Source organism: Chiloscyllium plagiosum, chromosome 39 (assembly GCF_004010195.1).
Source record: "Chiloscyllium plagiosum isolate BGI_BamShark_2017 chromosome 39, ASM401019v2, whole genome shotgun sequence".
NCBI lineage: Eukaryota > Metazoa > Chordata > Chondrichthyes > Orectolobiformes > Hemiscylliidae > Chiloscyllium > Chiloscyllium plagiosum.
The window spans coordinates 6,771,717-6,784,889 of NC_057748.1; the positions used below are offsets into that span (position 1 = coordinate 6,771,717).

Here is a 13,173-nt window from a genome sequence, read left to right on the forward strand (position 1 = left end):
TTCAGGCAGCATCCAACGAGCAGCGAAATTGACGTTTCGGGCAAAAGCCCTTCATCAGGAATAAAGGCAGAGAGCCTGAAGCGTGGAGAGATAAGCTAGGGGAGGGTGGGGGTGGGGAGAGAGTAGCATAGAGTACAATGGGTGAGTGGGGGAGGAGATGAAGGTGATAGGTCAGGGAGGAGAGGGTGGAGTGGATAGGTGGAAAAGGAGTTAGGCAGGTCGGACAAGTCCAGACAAGTCAAGGGGACAGTGCTGAGCTGGAAGTTTGAAACTAGGATGAGGTGGGGGGAGGGGAAATGACTCTATGTCAACTGTCAGAATGTTAATCCATCTGTAAACTCCCCCACGACCACACAGTAAAGGCAGGGTGAAGCTGTGAGAGTTAAAGCCCATTTCTAAACTTTTTATCCTTGTGGAAGGCTCATCTCTTTCAGATTAATCCACATACAGATAATAAATGGAACAAATAATTATCAGGAACTGCAGATTAGACTGAGGCTCCTTAGAACAGATATGATTGATCAGGGACCTAATTTAAATATATTGAAGGATTGGACAGGGTAGATTTTGAGAATTGGGATGGGATAGAGTTTGAGAAACGAGAAGGGGGAAGAGTTTGAGAATGGAGACGGGGGAGAGTTTGAGAATGGAGACGGGGGAGAGTTTGAGAATGGAGACGGAGGAGAGTTTGAGAATGGGGACGGGGCAGAGTGTGAGAATGGGGATGGGGCAGAGTGCGCGAACGGGAACGGGGATAAGGGCTTTTGCCCGAAACGTCGATTTTGCTGAAGCTCCTCGATGCTGCCTGAATTGCTGTGCTCTTCCAGCACCATTGATCCAGAATAGGGTAAACATTGCTCAGGGTAGAGAATGTGGTTCTGTTTGTGCAGAACTAGGGATCATAAATCTAAATTGATCATTAAGAAATCCACTGGATAAATCAAGAGAAATGTTACTACCCAGGACCAGAATGTGGAACTCGCTAACCCAGGAATTAGTTGAGTGAAATAGCAGATATATTTGAGAGAGAGAGTGATATATATGTGAAGGAGAAACAAATAAAAAGGATTTGTCGATGAGATGTACTAGGTGAAAGATGACCCAAGTGGAGCATAAACATCAGCCAGACTGAATGGCCAGTTTCCGTGGTGTAAATTCTGTGCAATTCTGGTTCCCCATTCCCCAGTAGCACACAAAGTAATCAAACTGCTTCAGACAAATTTGTACTTATTGAGTGACAGCCTACTAACTTGTCAAGGAAGTCTTGTTTGAAACAGATTATTCTCAAAACTGACCCCCTTCCCTAATCCCCAGTCCCCCAACCTGGAAGCTTTCCCAAGGAAGTAGCCAGGGCAGGATTCTAACTGCCAATAGGATGAGGTGTGACGGGATGTTTTGGTGCTAAAACAAAAGGAGACCTCGCAACTTCAGTGATACTTGGGCAAAGTATAGGTCTGTTTGGAAGGTCAACACTGAATACAGCAGTAAAAGGTGGGAGAGTGTTGGAGCTCCCATTTAAGATGGAGATGATGAGGAGTTTTTCTCTGTCTGAGGCGGTTGTGGGTTTGTGGTACTCTGAAGGAGACAGGGCTTTAGATTATCTTTCAGGTCAAGGTCAATCGATTGTTGACTGACAGGGGAGAGGATGGTTCTTGGGGGTGGGTGGAAAGGTGGAGTTGAGGCCAAGGTCTCGTTCAGTGGCGAAGTAGACTAAAGGGCCTGAATGGCCTACTCCCAGTCCCAATTTGAACATTTGCATGTTTGTACAGTAAGTCAGTCAGCATCGGGAAGAATCTTATGATGCAGCTGAAATGATTGTGGAATGGTCAAGGGCCAAAGGGCATAGTCTCAGATGAAAGGGGATGCCAATGTAAGATTGAGATGAGGAGGAATTTCTTCCCTTAGTGGCTTGTGTGTTTTTGGAACTCCTTACCACAGAGAGCTCTGAGGGCAGAGACCTTATGTATATTGAGCTAGATAGATTCTTGGCCATTCGGGGAATCGAGGGTTACAGGGAAAACGCAGGAAGGTGGACGTGAGGAATGTCGGATCAGCATTGATCCTACTGAATAGTGGAGCAGGTTCGAGGGGCTGAATGGCCTCCTCCCGTTCCTATTTCTTATGGTTTAATGGCATAATCCAAGAATGACATTTAAGGTTGAGATGAGGAGGAATTTCTTCTCTGAAATAATGAATCTACAAAGGCTAAGTCATTCTGATTACTCAAGGCTGGGTTGGACAGATTTTTAAGGAGGAGGGAACTGAGGATTGTGGGTAAAAGGCAGGAAAGTAGTGTTGAGGATAATCAGATCAGCCACAATCTCATGGAATGGTGGGGTAGGTTTGATGGGCTGAACAGTCTATTACACCACTGCGTTTTATAGTGTTATGAAAGGATTTTGTCAAGAACTACAACGAGGCAGCACACCCCATGACCATTGTTCCCTTCTCCCTCCAGGCCTCGCGGGTCTGGATGCTAAATCGAGTGGGAGGATGGGCTCCCGGGCCTTAGTGTATTACATGTCCACCACAGTGATCGCTGCTGCTCTCGGTGTGGTTCTGGTGATCGCCATCCATCCCGGTAACCAAAAGCTGAAGAAGCCGATGACTGTGATGTCCAGGAATCCCGAAGTGTCAAGTTTGGATGCCTTCCTGGATCTCATCCGGAATCTGTTCCCGGAAAACCTTGTTCAAGCATGTTTCCAACAGGTAACCTCTGTTCAGGTTAACTAGACTTTTGGATTTCTAGTAGTGAGCTGGCACTGCCTCCAGACTGGGGATAAAGAAGGATTTGTGGTTAGGAAGCTCTTTCCAATGACCATTGGATAGCTCAAAGTGCTTTATAACCACTGAAGTACTTTAGCGACTGGAAGCCAATTGAAAAACTCTCACAGTGTGACAGTCAGTTTCCCAAACCTTTTCCCTCTGTGATCCTGATTCGAGGTGTTAACATTTCACAACCAGTGAGGCCGAGGGTGGAGAGGAGAGGGAGACCTGGAGACCTATAGGTGAGAAACCCATAGGTGAGGGGTAGAGACCCATCACTGAGGGGTGAGGACCGGTGGGTGAGGGATGAGAACCCATAGTTGAGGGATTGAGACCCATGGGTGAAAGGTAGGGTCCAGTTGGTAAGGGGTAGGGACCAGTAGGTAAAGGGGGTAGAGACCAGTAGGTAAAGGGGCTAGAGACCAGTAGGTGAGGGGTGGGAACCAGTAAGTAAGGGGCAGAGACCGGTAGGTGAGGGGCAGAGACCAATAAGTGTGGTTTGGAAACTGTAGGTAAGGGATAGAGAGCCGATGGTGAGAGGTGGAGACCCGTGCGGGTAAGGGATGGGTATTGTATTGGGGTCCATCGGAGCAGGCTCAAAATTGTTGTAAATTGATTAGAACGACATAGTAGGCCAATGGTGCCTTAGAGCTCACCCACTTTGGGAAAGCCCTGGTATTGTGCGCCATTCTGGGTTGAAGGGTTTGGGTTATTGGGAGAGGTTGAATAGGCTGGGGCTGTTTTCCCCTGGAGTGTCGGAGTCTGAGGGGTGACCTTACAGAGGTTTATCAAATTATGAGGGGCATGGATAGGATAAATAGATAAAGTCTTTTCCCTGGGGTTGGGGAGTCCAGAACTAAAGGACATAGGTTTAGGGTGAGAGGGGAAAGATATAAAAGAGACCTAAGGGGCAGCTTTCTCACACAGAGGGTGGTGCGTTTATGGAATGAGATACCAGAGGATGTGGTGGAGGCTGGTATAATTACAACATTTAAAAGGCATCTGGATGGGTATATGAATAGGAAGGGTTTGGAGGGATATGGGCTAAATGCTGGCAGATGGGATTAGATTGATTTAGGATATTTTGTCGGCATGGACGAGTTGGTCCGAAGGGTCTGTTTCTGTGCTGTGGAGCTATGACTTGTTAGTGAAACTTGTTGAGGGATGTCTGCTAGGATACTGTAGAGAAATTCCCTGCTCTTTCTCAAATGCTGCAGTCGAATCTCTTGGACACTGCAGACAGGATCTTCAGTCTGGAGGCTGTTCCTGAGCTGCACTGTAGTGGTCAGCCTCTGACTGTACCCAGCTCTCTGGAGTGGGCTTCAGTCTGACACTACTCACTGAGCGGCATCTTCCATTCTCAAGTCAGGTTTTAGAAAACGTTCATCGATCTATCCATAAAGAGAGGCAGTGGTAAAGTGATCATGTCATGAGCGATTTAACCGAAAGCCTAGATTAATGCTGTGGTGGGGGTTCACTCCCACTGCAACACCTTCATGTAGTGAGACAGTCTGAAATTAGACTAGTCCCAATGACGGTGATCCTGAAACCATTATCCATTATTAGAATGCCCTCCCTTAGCCTTACTACCACTCTGCCCACCCTCCGGCAACTCTCTGGGTCCTGAGCTCAAATGTTCCTGTCTCCATCTTTTCTGTTTCATTTGGTCATTCTGTAAACACCTTCCTATTTAAATTAGTTTCTCCTGATGTCCCCTTGTAGTCTCATCAGAAAAGACAACAGCAATACATCTGGGGATGATTTGTTCTCTTAAAGGCACAGTACAAATGCAAATTCTTGTAAATAGCAAGGCATAAAGATAGATGCACAGTGGATTGATGGACATATACAAGATGGATTGACAATAATATTAGTTGTATTGTTGACTTTGAGAGTGACTGTTAAGAATAATTCCACACCATCCTTGTTCATCAGTTATTGGTGAAACTAAGCCGTGTGTTATTTTCATTTACAGAATTTCTGCAAAACACAATCAATTGGATTGGCCTACTTTCTCTCCACTGTTGCCATGGTTACCATTGTAAAATCTGGTCCCCGAATAGATTAAACAAGCCCAGCATGTGTCTGTTGTCAATGTCATGTTTCTAATGGAATAAAACAAGTGCGGTTATTGGACAGCGTTGCAATACATTTTACTAACGGGATTGATTTGGTCAATTAGGTGCAAACTGTATCAAAGAAGGTTCTGGTCTCTCTCCCTGATGACGCCAAGTCTGACAACTCAACCCATGCAGTCACAGCGAATGCTTCCTTCCCAAATGGGACTCTACTCTCTGTCAACACCCGGCCGATCTTTGTAACAAAGAAACAACTGGAGCTGAAATGGGGCATGAACGTTCTAGGTAGGAGTCACGCTCCCTTACTTTCTAAATTTATTAATTCCATACCGTGATTCTGCAGAGGGGTCACCCCATTTTGGATGCTTTTCTGGATGGGCAGAATCTTCGCTGTTGATGAAGACAAGACGCTGCTGAAGATGTGCAGAATGAGTTAACTCCACTTTTGACCTTGATCTTTCTGTCTATTATTGAAGGACATAAGGGGAGGCTGTAAATTGAGGGCACAACCAATCTTTCTCTCTCGTTTTTCTTGCCGCTGTGTGGATATCCCGAAGTTCATGTGCACAGAGCACCCTAGAAGCCATGTAGCTGAGAGGGAGCATTGGCCACGTAGATGAATGGTTGGCTACTCCAATTGCTTGGAAGCGTGGAGAAAACTACTAATGTTCCTTTTCTGAGGAAACTGCAGCATTTAAATGCAACACAACCAGAGAATGTATAGAATCCCGACAGTGTGGGACCAGGCCGTTCAGCCCACACCAACACTCAGAAGAGCAGTTCTTCCAGGCCAATTCCCCCCTTACCCTATAATGCTGCATTTTCCATGTCTAATCCACCCTAACCTGCACATCATGGGCAATTTAGCAGGGCTAATTCACCCAAATCTGCTCATCTTTGGACTGTGGGGGAGTGGGGGGTAACTGGAGCACCCAGAGGGAACTCATAAAGACACAGGGACAACGTGCAAACCCAGGTCCCTGGCACTATGAGGCAGCGGTGCTAACCACAGAGCCACCACACAAGTTCTGTTTTCTCCTTTCTTGGGATAGGGGTGTCGCTGGCTGGGCCCAATGTTACCCATTCCCAACGGAGAGTGTGGAGCTGAACCACTGAATCCCCAGGGCTGTTGGGGACTGATGAGGAGGGACAGTTCTAAACCTCCCAGTGCCTGCATGTGGTGGGACCACCAAACCTGCCCCTCGAAGACCACAAGACGTATGGGCTGAAGCAGGCTGTTCAGCCCATCGATTCAGCTCAACCGTTCAATGATTATCAAGTCTGATAATCCTCAACTCTACTTTCCTGCCTTTCCCCACCCTTGATTCCCTTACAGAATAAAAACGTGTCTATCTCAGCCTTGAGTATATTTATCGACCCAGACCATCTGCGGTAAAGAATTGCACAGATTTACTACCTGACATGAAAAAAATCCTCTTTCTCATTCTCTTAAATGGACAATCCCTTATTCTGAGATTATGCCCTCTGTTTCTTGGAATCTCCAACAAGTTCTCCACATCTATCCTGTCAAATTCCACCCCCCCCCCACCTTCCAAAAACTTTACACGTTTTGATAAAGTCACCTCTCTCTCAACTCCAATGAACCTACACAACCTCTCCTGATGAACAGCCTCTCCATATTTGGAATCAGATCAGCAAACCTTTTCTGAGCTGCCTGCATTACCATCAAATGTAATCCTTCCTCCAGGATTCAGTTGCTGCCAATTCCCAACAGTGTGATATCTTAAACAACGGTCCTTGAGCTACAATATAATGCTTGGGGGATGGTACTGTTCAGAGATGGTCATGTTAGTAAAGGCAGTCACATTCAGACTGAAGATTCCTCTGGCCCTTGGTCCTCACACACTGTAAATATACAAAGACAGGGTCATTTCTGAGGAAGGATGCACTTGCTGTAGAGGGAGTTCAATAGAGGTCCATCAGACTGAACCCTGGGGAGACAGGGCTGTCTAATGAGGAGATAAGGGGAGCAAACCGTGCACAGTGCTCCAGGCAGTGCCTCTCCAAGCCCTCTCACTATCACCTCCTACCTTCACCCACCAATCACCTAGCTTTCTCTCTCAAACCCCTTCCCCCTCCCCAGTCCTGAAGAAGGGTCCTGTCTGAAATGTCGACTCTCTTGCCCCTCAGATGCTGCCTGACCGGCTGTGCCTTTTCCAGCCCCACGTGTTATTGATTCTCCAAGGTTTTATACAATTTCCTCTGGCTCAAATAGTTTGTGGTAAAGGCCAACATTCCAGTTTCTCCCTGCCATGCCCTGGTATCGCCAACTTGTTCCTTCTGAATTTGTTGACAATGTGACTCTCGGTTTGTACATATAACACAACAGCTTGACTCTGTTGTTAAATTGCCGTTTGTTCCCTAGGCCTGATTGGTTTCTTCATTGCGTTTGGGATATCCATGGGGAAGATGGGTGAAAGGGCACATATCATGGCCGAGTTCTTCAATGTTCTCAACGAAATCATAATGAAGCTGGTTTCGATGATCATGTGGTAAGGGTGATTTCCACAAGGAGGGGCCACCTGGGTGGGGGAGGGGGGGGGAGACAGGGATTGTGGGGGGAGGAGAAGATGTTGGTGAGCACGTGTCAAGGTCACTGAATGAGGCACAGTGGGGTGGTAATGGAGGGGTGAGTTGCATTGTAGGTGGTAGAGCAGGACAGGAACGTGGTTAATGAAAACGTACGGGCTTTATAAAAGCATCGTGTGCAAAATTGAGAAAGTTATAACAAACGTTTGTACTGCCTCACCTGGTGGACTTTGCCCAGTATGGGCATCAAAGTTCAGACAGCCCTTAGAGACGGTTCACTGAAGATTCACCGGAATTTATGCAACGGCTTGGAATTCCGATTTCCTGGGGATGTTGGCGAAGCTGAGGACCTTACATCTCGAGGATTGGAGTATAAGTGCATAGAGGTGATGCTGCAGTCACACAATACCCTGGTTGAACTCCATTTGGAGTACTGGGAGCAGATCTGGCCATCACACCTTGGGAAGGATTATATTGGCGTTGGAGGGAGCACGGTGTAGGTTTACAAAAGTGGTACCTGGACTATAGGGGAGGGATTATGCAAGTTGGGTATTCTTCACAAGAATTTAGAAGGTTAAGGGGTGATCTGATTGGAGTCTTCAAGACCTTGACAGGAAAAGACGGGGAAATAGTTCTATTTTCGCTGCTTGGGCGTTCCGGAACGAGGCAGCAAAGTTTGCAAATGAAGGCTGGACCGTTCAAGAGAGATGTTAGGACGCACTTCCACACACACAAAGGGTGGGAGAGGATTGGAACTCTCTTCCACAAATGGCACTGGATGCTGGATCAGTTGTTAATTAAATCTGAGGATGATCATTTTTTGTGAAGCAAAGAGATTGAGGGTTATGGGCCAAAGGCAGGTATAGAGAGTAAGGCCACAGTCAGCCAGGATCTCATTGAATGTCGGAGCAGGCTTGAGGGGCAGAATGGCCGCCTCCTGTTCCTTTTTCGCCTTGAGGGAATTTGGTACAGGTGTTTAAAATCAGGAGGCTCTGGATGAAGTAGATATGGAGACACTGTTCCCACTGACAAGAGGGTTGAGAACTGGAGGGCAGGGATTTAAGGTGACTGGCTGAAGAAGCAATGGCAACACAAGGGAAACCATTTTTACACAGTGCGTAGTTAGTAATTTGACCGCACTGACTTAGAGTGAAGTCATAGGTCATAGAATCCCTACAGTGTGGAAACAGACCCTTCGGCCCCACAAGTCCACACTGACCCGCTGAAGAATATCCCATACACGCCCATTCCCCAATCTATTGCTCTATATTTACCCTAACACATCCCTGAGCCACTATGGACAATTTCCCATTGCCAATCCACCCTAACCTTTGGATTGTGGGAGGAAGCCCACGCAGACACAGGGAGAAGGCGCAGACTCCACACAGACAGTCGCCCAAGGCTGGACACGATGCACATGGGTCCCCTGGCACTGTGAGGTAGCAGTGCTAACCACTGAGCCACCGTGCTGCCCTAGGTGGAGGCAGATTCAATAGGGACTTTCCAAAGGGAACTGGATAATTGTCTGAAGAGAGAAGATTTGAAGGGAAAGACCAGGGGAGTGAGACCAGGGGAGAACATGCACAGACATAATGGGCTGAGCAGCCTCCCTGTGCGCTAGGGCTATTTCACAACTTGTCAGTTCGATGAGGGCTTTCTCTGTCTCAGGGCATCTCAATGTGCTTTCTAGCCAGGGAAATTTGGAGTCAATCGGTCATTGCTGTAATGTGGGAGAGCTCAATAGAAAATGGGTACACAGCACTGTCCCTCGTCTTCTGGTTTTACTGATGTTGGTAAAAGGAATAAATATTGGACACCAAGCACACCATCTCCTGCTCCTTGATACATTACAAAAGAGATCTTTGAAGTCTACCTTAGAAGGGGAACTTGATTTGACATCTTTCTGGAAAGGTGGTCTTGCCTTCCCTGACTCCAGCCGAAGGTACATGCTCCAATCTGCGCATTGGGGCTTTAACCCAAAACACTATGCCTTACACGTGAGAGGGTGAGGGTACAGGCGGAGACGTGGGTATGATAGGTCATTGGTTGTCACGGCCCTTGATGAATCTTCACCATTAGCAAAGGAGGCCTCAGGAATCCTGCTGGGCCCACTTTGCTGTCTCGAGCATCCTTACCCGCCTTGTTTCAGACCATCCAGATGGACGGAGAGTGTGCTGATGGGTGAATGTGTTGTGCTGGCAGGTACTCTCCCTTGGGAATCGCCTCCCTGATCTGCGGGAAGATTGCGGCCATCAAGGACCTAGAAGTGGTTGCTCAGCAACTCGGCATGTACATGGTGACAGTGATAGTGGGCCTTGTTATTCACGGCGCCTTCATTCTCCCCTCCATCTACCTCCTCATCACCAGGAAGAACCCTCTCACCTTCTGCGGTGGGATATTTCAGGCTTGGATCACGGCTCTCGGCACTGCCTCCAGGTAGGGCCCACCTCTTGTGTCTGCCCACTTGGCCAAAGGGCAGCACAGTCCAATGGTTCACTCCAACCATGTTGCACTGCTCCTGAGTGGGGACAGTATAGAGAGAGCTTTACTCTGTATCTAACCCTGTGCTGTCCCTGCTCTGGGGAGTGTATGATTGGGATAGTGTAGAGGGAGCTTTACTCTGTACCTAACCCTGTGCTATTCCTATACTTGAGGGGTGTTTGATGGGGACAGTGTAGAGGGAGCTTTACTCTGTATCTCACCCCGTGCTGTCCCTGTCCTGAGGGGTGTTTGATGGCAGACAGTGTAGAGGGAGCTTTACTCTGTATCTAACCCTGTGCTGTCCTGACCTGGGGACCTTTGATGGGGACAGTGTAGAGGGAGCTTTACTGTCTATCCAACCCCGTGCTGTCCCTGATCTCAAGGAGGGGAGGGGGTGACGTTTGATGGGGACAGTGTAGAGGGAGCTTTGCTCTGTATCTCAGGCTGTGCTGTCCCTGTCCTGAGGGGGTGTTGGATGGGGGCAATGTAGAGGGAGCTTTACTGTGTATCCAACCCCGTGCTGCCCCTGTCCTGAGGGGTGTTTGATGGCGGACAGTGTACAGGGAGCTTTACTCTGTATCTAACCCTGTGCTGTCCCTGACCTTGGGGAGCATTGATGGGGACAGTGTAGAGGGAGCTTTACTGTGTATCCAACCCCGTGCTGTCCCTGACCTCAGGGAGGGGGATGATGTTTGATGGGGACAGTGTAGAGGGAGCTTTACTGTGTATCCAACCCCGTGCTATCTCTGTCCTGAGGGGGTGTTGGAATTGGGCATTACTCTGTCACTGATCTGTGCAGTAACAATGAGTGAACCCTTGTCTGTCTCTCTGATACAGTGCGGGTACTCTGCCTGTGACCTTTCGCTGTCTCGAAGAGAACCTGCAGATTGACAAACGGGTGACCCGATTTGTGCTGCCCATTGGTGCGACCATAAATATGGATGGGACAGCGCTGTACGAAGCAGTGGCGGCCATCTTCATTGCCCAGATGAACGGGATCACACTGGACCCTGGGCAGATAATAACAGTCAGGTAAATGGTCCTCTTGATGACAATTCCCCTTGCCAATGGGCGCCATACCCCATGCAACCTGTGTGCCTTAGTCCTGCAATGGTTGTGTGTAATAATGGCACTCCAACGACCTGACTCATTCTCTGGCAATGTGGGTTCAAACCTAGCTGCTGAAACTTAATTTATTTATAAAGGTAGAATATAAACACATTAGCAATAATAGTAATCATAAATTGGTTTGCTTAATTTTTGTGTCTAATTTAGAAATTACCCCTCTATGACTCATTTTAATTTGGGATTTATCAGTTGACTAGTACTGATGGAGTGATTTGAGCTCATGTCCCTGGAGCATTGACTTAACCCTCTGGAATAGGAGCTCTGTGTTCACTGTACCATCAGCTCCTGATGTTGGAGCTGATACAGTGACACTGTTTCAGGGCAACAGATGCAGCTTAAATTCCGAACCAACCCATTCAGGAGAGCAGGGAGGAGAAAGTAGATGCTGGAGATCAGGAGATAAATCGGGAAAGGTGATGTGATTGACTAGCAACTGCCATCTGAGCGTTTTAGGGTGGACAATAAATACTGGCCCAGCCAGCGGCACCCTCATCCTGTGCCTGAATTTCACCCGGTTGGGAATGTGGAATTTTGTTTGAGAGTCTTGGAGTCATACAACGCAGAAACAGACCCTTCGGTCCAACCATAATCCCAAACTAATCTCGTCCCACCTGCCTGCACTTGGCCTATATCCCTCCAAACAGTTCCTATTAATGAGCTTGTCCAAGTGTCTTTTAGATGTTGTAACTGTATCTGCATCCACCACTTTCTCTGGCAGTTCATTCCACACATGAACCACTCTGTGTGGAAAAAGGTTGTGCCTCATGTCCTTTTGAAAACTTTTTCCTTTCATTTTAAAAATATGCCCTGTAGTTTTGAACTCCCTCACCCTAGGGAAACGACCCTTGGTATCCACTTTAACTATGTCCCTCATGATTTTATAAACCTCGATCAGGTCACCCCTCAACCTCCTACACTCCAGTGAAAAAGACCCCAGTCTTTCTAGTCTGTTTTTATATCTCAGACCTTCATTCCTGGCAACATTCTGGTAAATCTTACCTGAATCCTCTCCAGCTTATTAATGTCCCTCCTATAACAGGGTGACCAGAATTGCACATAGTACTTCAGAAGAGGCCTCACCAATGTAACTGTACAACCTCAACATAATGCCCCAAGTCCTATACTCCAAGAATATGTTTGCTACCCCGAAAAGGGTGGTAAGTTTTGGAGGGGGTGCTGGGGAATTGTGAGACTTTTGCTGGAAAATAGCAGCAGCAGTAGGCATTTCAGCCTGCTGCCCATTCACCGTGTTCACAGACAACACTCCCCACTAACGTCACACTCCCACTTGCTCTCCACTACCCTTTGACACTCTAGAAATCCATCAATTTCTATGAATTATATTCAGTGACTGGACCTCAGCACACACTGGGACACTCATCTGGCTGAGAGAGAAAGTTCTCCTCATCTCAGTCCGCTCATGGCCTACAGTGTATCCTGAGACTTAGTTCTGGACTCCAAGCAAGGGAAAACATCCTCCCTGCATCCCATCTCTCTAGGTGTTATATATTTAAACATAATCCCCTCTCATTTGTATATACTCCCGTTAAGTACTGGTCCAGTCCTACAGCACAGAAACAGACCCTTCAGTCCAAATTGACCATATTCCCAAGTTAAGCGAGTTCCACACCCAATCCACCCTGACCTGCACATATTTGGACTGTGGGAGGAAACCGGAGCACCCGGAGGAAACTCACGCAGACACGGGGAGAATGAGCAGACTCCACACAAACAGTTTCCCGAGGCTGGAATCGAACCTGGGTCCCTATGAGGTTACAGTGCTGAACGCTGAGCTTCTCCAGTGTTTCCTGCCAGTGTGTGTTTCAGATTTCCAACCCCCACTCTCCACTCCCCCCAGCCTGCCATTGTTGTGTGTTTCACCAACCCTTCTGCACTTTCGTTGGGCGGTAACTCCTTGCTGTTGTCTCCCTCCGCAGCCTGACGGCCACCTTGGCAAGTGTGGGAGCAGCCAGTATTCCCAGCGCTGGCCTTGTGACCATGCTGCTCATCCTGACAGCGGTGGGCCTTCCCACTGAGGACGTCAGCCTGCTCATTGCCGTCGACTGGCTCCTGTGAGTAGCCACAGCTGGGGAGGTCTGGGGGAGGTCTTGTGCGGGGTGGGAGTTGACGAGGTGGAAGGTCTATGGGAGGTCTCGTCACAGGGGATTGA

The 13,173-nt window shown here is 47.9% G+C and overlaps 1 protein-coding gene across 2 annotated transcripts in view; it reads left to right on the forward strand.

Moving 5' to 3' along the window:
• Positions 1-13,173, forward strand: part of LOC122542186 (excitatory amino acid transporter 2-like) — a 42,404-nt gene that overhangs the window by 24,665 nt on the left and 4,566 nt on the right. For both annotated transcript variants that reach the window (XM_043679633.1, XM_043679634.1), the window contains exons 4-9: positions 2,459-2,709; positions 4,949-5,129; positions 7,231-7,357; positions 9,597-9,830; positions 10,713-10,907; positions 12,941-13,075. In XM_043679633.1, the coding sequence (XP_043535568.1) occupies positions 2,459-2,709; positions 4,949-5,129; positions 7,231-7,357; positions 9,597-9,830; positions 10,713-10,907; positions 12,941-13,075 (1,123 nt within the window). The remainder of the gene's footprint in view (positions 1-2,458; positions 2,710-4,948; positions 5,130-7,230; positions 7,358-9,596; positions 9,831-10,712; positions 10,908-12,940; positions 13,076-13,173) is intronic.